We start from the raw sequence: 1,718 nt of genomic DNA, 5'->3' as shown, positions 1-1,718 counted from the left end.
AGCCAGCCCTCTTCAACCTCTGAAAAGTCCATCTTTATTTCTTCAGCATAAATTAATCTAAATAGGTTAACTGAATAACTCACAGTAACACTTTGAAGAGTTAGACAATCTATTGACAAACTGTCTCCAAAAAAATGAAATCATTTAACTTCCTGCTCCCAGCATGTGAACGAGCGAAGCGTGGCAATTCTTGCTCTTTCCCCAAGATGGAAAGAGGCCAACACCCAACAAAGCAAGGAGAGGTCATCTTTAGAATGCAAGGCTGCACACACTGGGCCCCAACCACAGGCTATGTGGTCTGGGAGAAGGGACCAAGTGCTGCAAAGAATGACCCATGCAGTGCTGAGCACATACACTGCTGTCACTTGTCACTTGTGACCTGAAGAGACAGAACTGAGGATCACTGACCCATCCCACTCACGTTCACAGGAAAGCTGATTCCTGGGCTCTGCAGGAACAGGCCAACGCGGCCGACCGTGCTATTTCTTTAAGCTGTGTATTGGCAGTAGACAGGGTTTTGATTTTGTCTTCATCACAGCATTTTAAAGAGTGGACTGTTCAATCCTTCTCTCCCCTCACTCCCTGCTGTGGTTGCAGAGAGCTAAGACAGAGAGGCAACTTTGTGCTGGGGCTGAAATGGAGCAGCCTGGTCTCCCCTGCACCCCTACCGGCCCCACCCCCAGCTCTCCTGCCACTGGGATGGGAAGTCCAGGCTGTGCTGGGCACTCTCTTCTCAGCCTCTCCCTGCAAAAGAGGACCCTCCCTGTCCCCCCAGTTCCCTCCCACTACAGCCACAGGGAACAGGGCAGAAACTGAACATTCTGTCAACTGCTGCTATGAAGACAAAATGGAAGCTGATCAACTCTAAGTCCCCCTAAATCTTCAAAAGCCATTAAAACCACCAATCCAATATGAATTTCTACAAACGTTTCAAATAGTTCAAAACACTAAGCATTTTTAGCAAAATTAGCCTTTTGTTAAGTCAACCTAGAGCCCCGTTCTGGGTTCAACATCCCGCCCACCCCCAAGTCCCTAACCTTTTTACCTGTCCCAGTGGCTGCACAGGCGCAGATGTCCTTCCCCAACAGACCCACAGGTATGCAAGCCTTCTGGATCGGGGTGGGCTGCTTGAAGCCCATGGCTGTAATGGCCTGAGGAGAAAAGATGGGGGGCGGGTCTCAGTACAACACAAACAGGGCAGGTGTCCAGACGAGTGGTCACTGTATCAGTCCCTCCCGTTCATTCCACAGACGTTTACTGAGCGCCTACTACCCGGGCAGGCACTGAGAACACAGCAGTAAGCCAAAGAAACAAAAACCCTGCCCTCAGGAATCTTACAATCTGGTGGAAAAGAAACAGACCAAAAACCAAACACATGCCATGTGGATATAGACAGTATGGAGAAAAATGCAGCAGCCACAGGGGCCGGGGAAGGGGGAAGAGGTTCAATTCCCAACAGGGCTGTCAGGGAAGGTCTTATTGAGAAAGGGATATTGAGTTCAACCCTGAAGGAGGTAAGGAAGCACCCCAACAGATTTCTGGAAGAGTCTACCAGGTAGAGGGAACAGCAAGTGCAAAGGCCCTGAGGAAGAGGATACATGATCTGTTTGAGGGACAGCAAGGAGGCCAGCATGCCAGAGCAGAATGATGCTAGGAGATGTCATCAGAGGGGACCAGAAAGGGCAGAGTCTTGTAGGTCAATGTAAGGACTTGGTTTT

At 49.7% G+C, this 1,718-nt stretch overlaps 1 protein-coding gene across 1 annotated transcript in view; it reads right to left on the bottom strand.

The window, feature by feature from the left end:
- The window catches only part of DDX27 (DEAD (Asp-Glu-Ala-Asp) box polypeptide 27), a 23,400-nt gene that overhangs the window by 12,168 nt on the left and 9,514 nt on the right, over positions 1-1,718 (bottom strand). Inside the window, exon 7 of the mRNA XM_012654707.1 lies at positions 1,046-1,151. Coding sequence (XP_012510161.1) covers positions 1,046-1,151 — 106 coding nt within the window. The remainder of the gene's footprint in view (positions 1-1,045; positions 1,152-1,718) is intronic.

Source organism: Propithecus coquereli, unplaced genomic scaffold (assembly GCF_000956105.1).
Source record: "Propithecus coquereli isolate 6110/MARCELLA unplaced genomic scaffold, Pcoq_1.0 Scaffold444, whole genome shotgun sequence".
Lineage (NCBI taxonomy): Eukaryota > Metazoa > Chordata > Mammalia > Primates > Indriidae > Propithecus > Propithecus coquereli.
The sequence above is the reverse complement of the archived record's forward strand: the minus strand, read 5'-3'. Positions and strand labels throughout refer to the sequence as shown.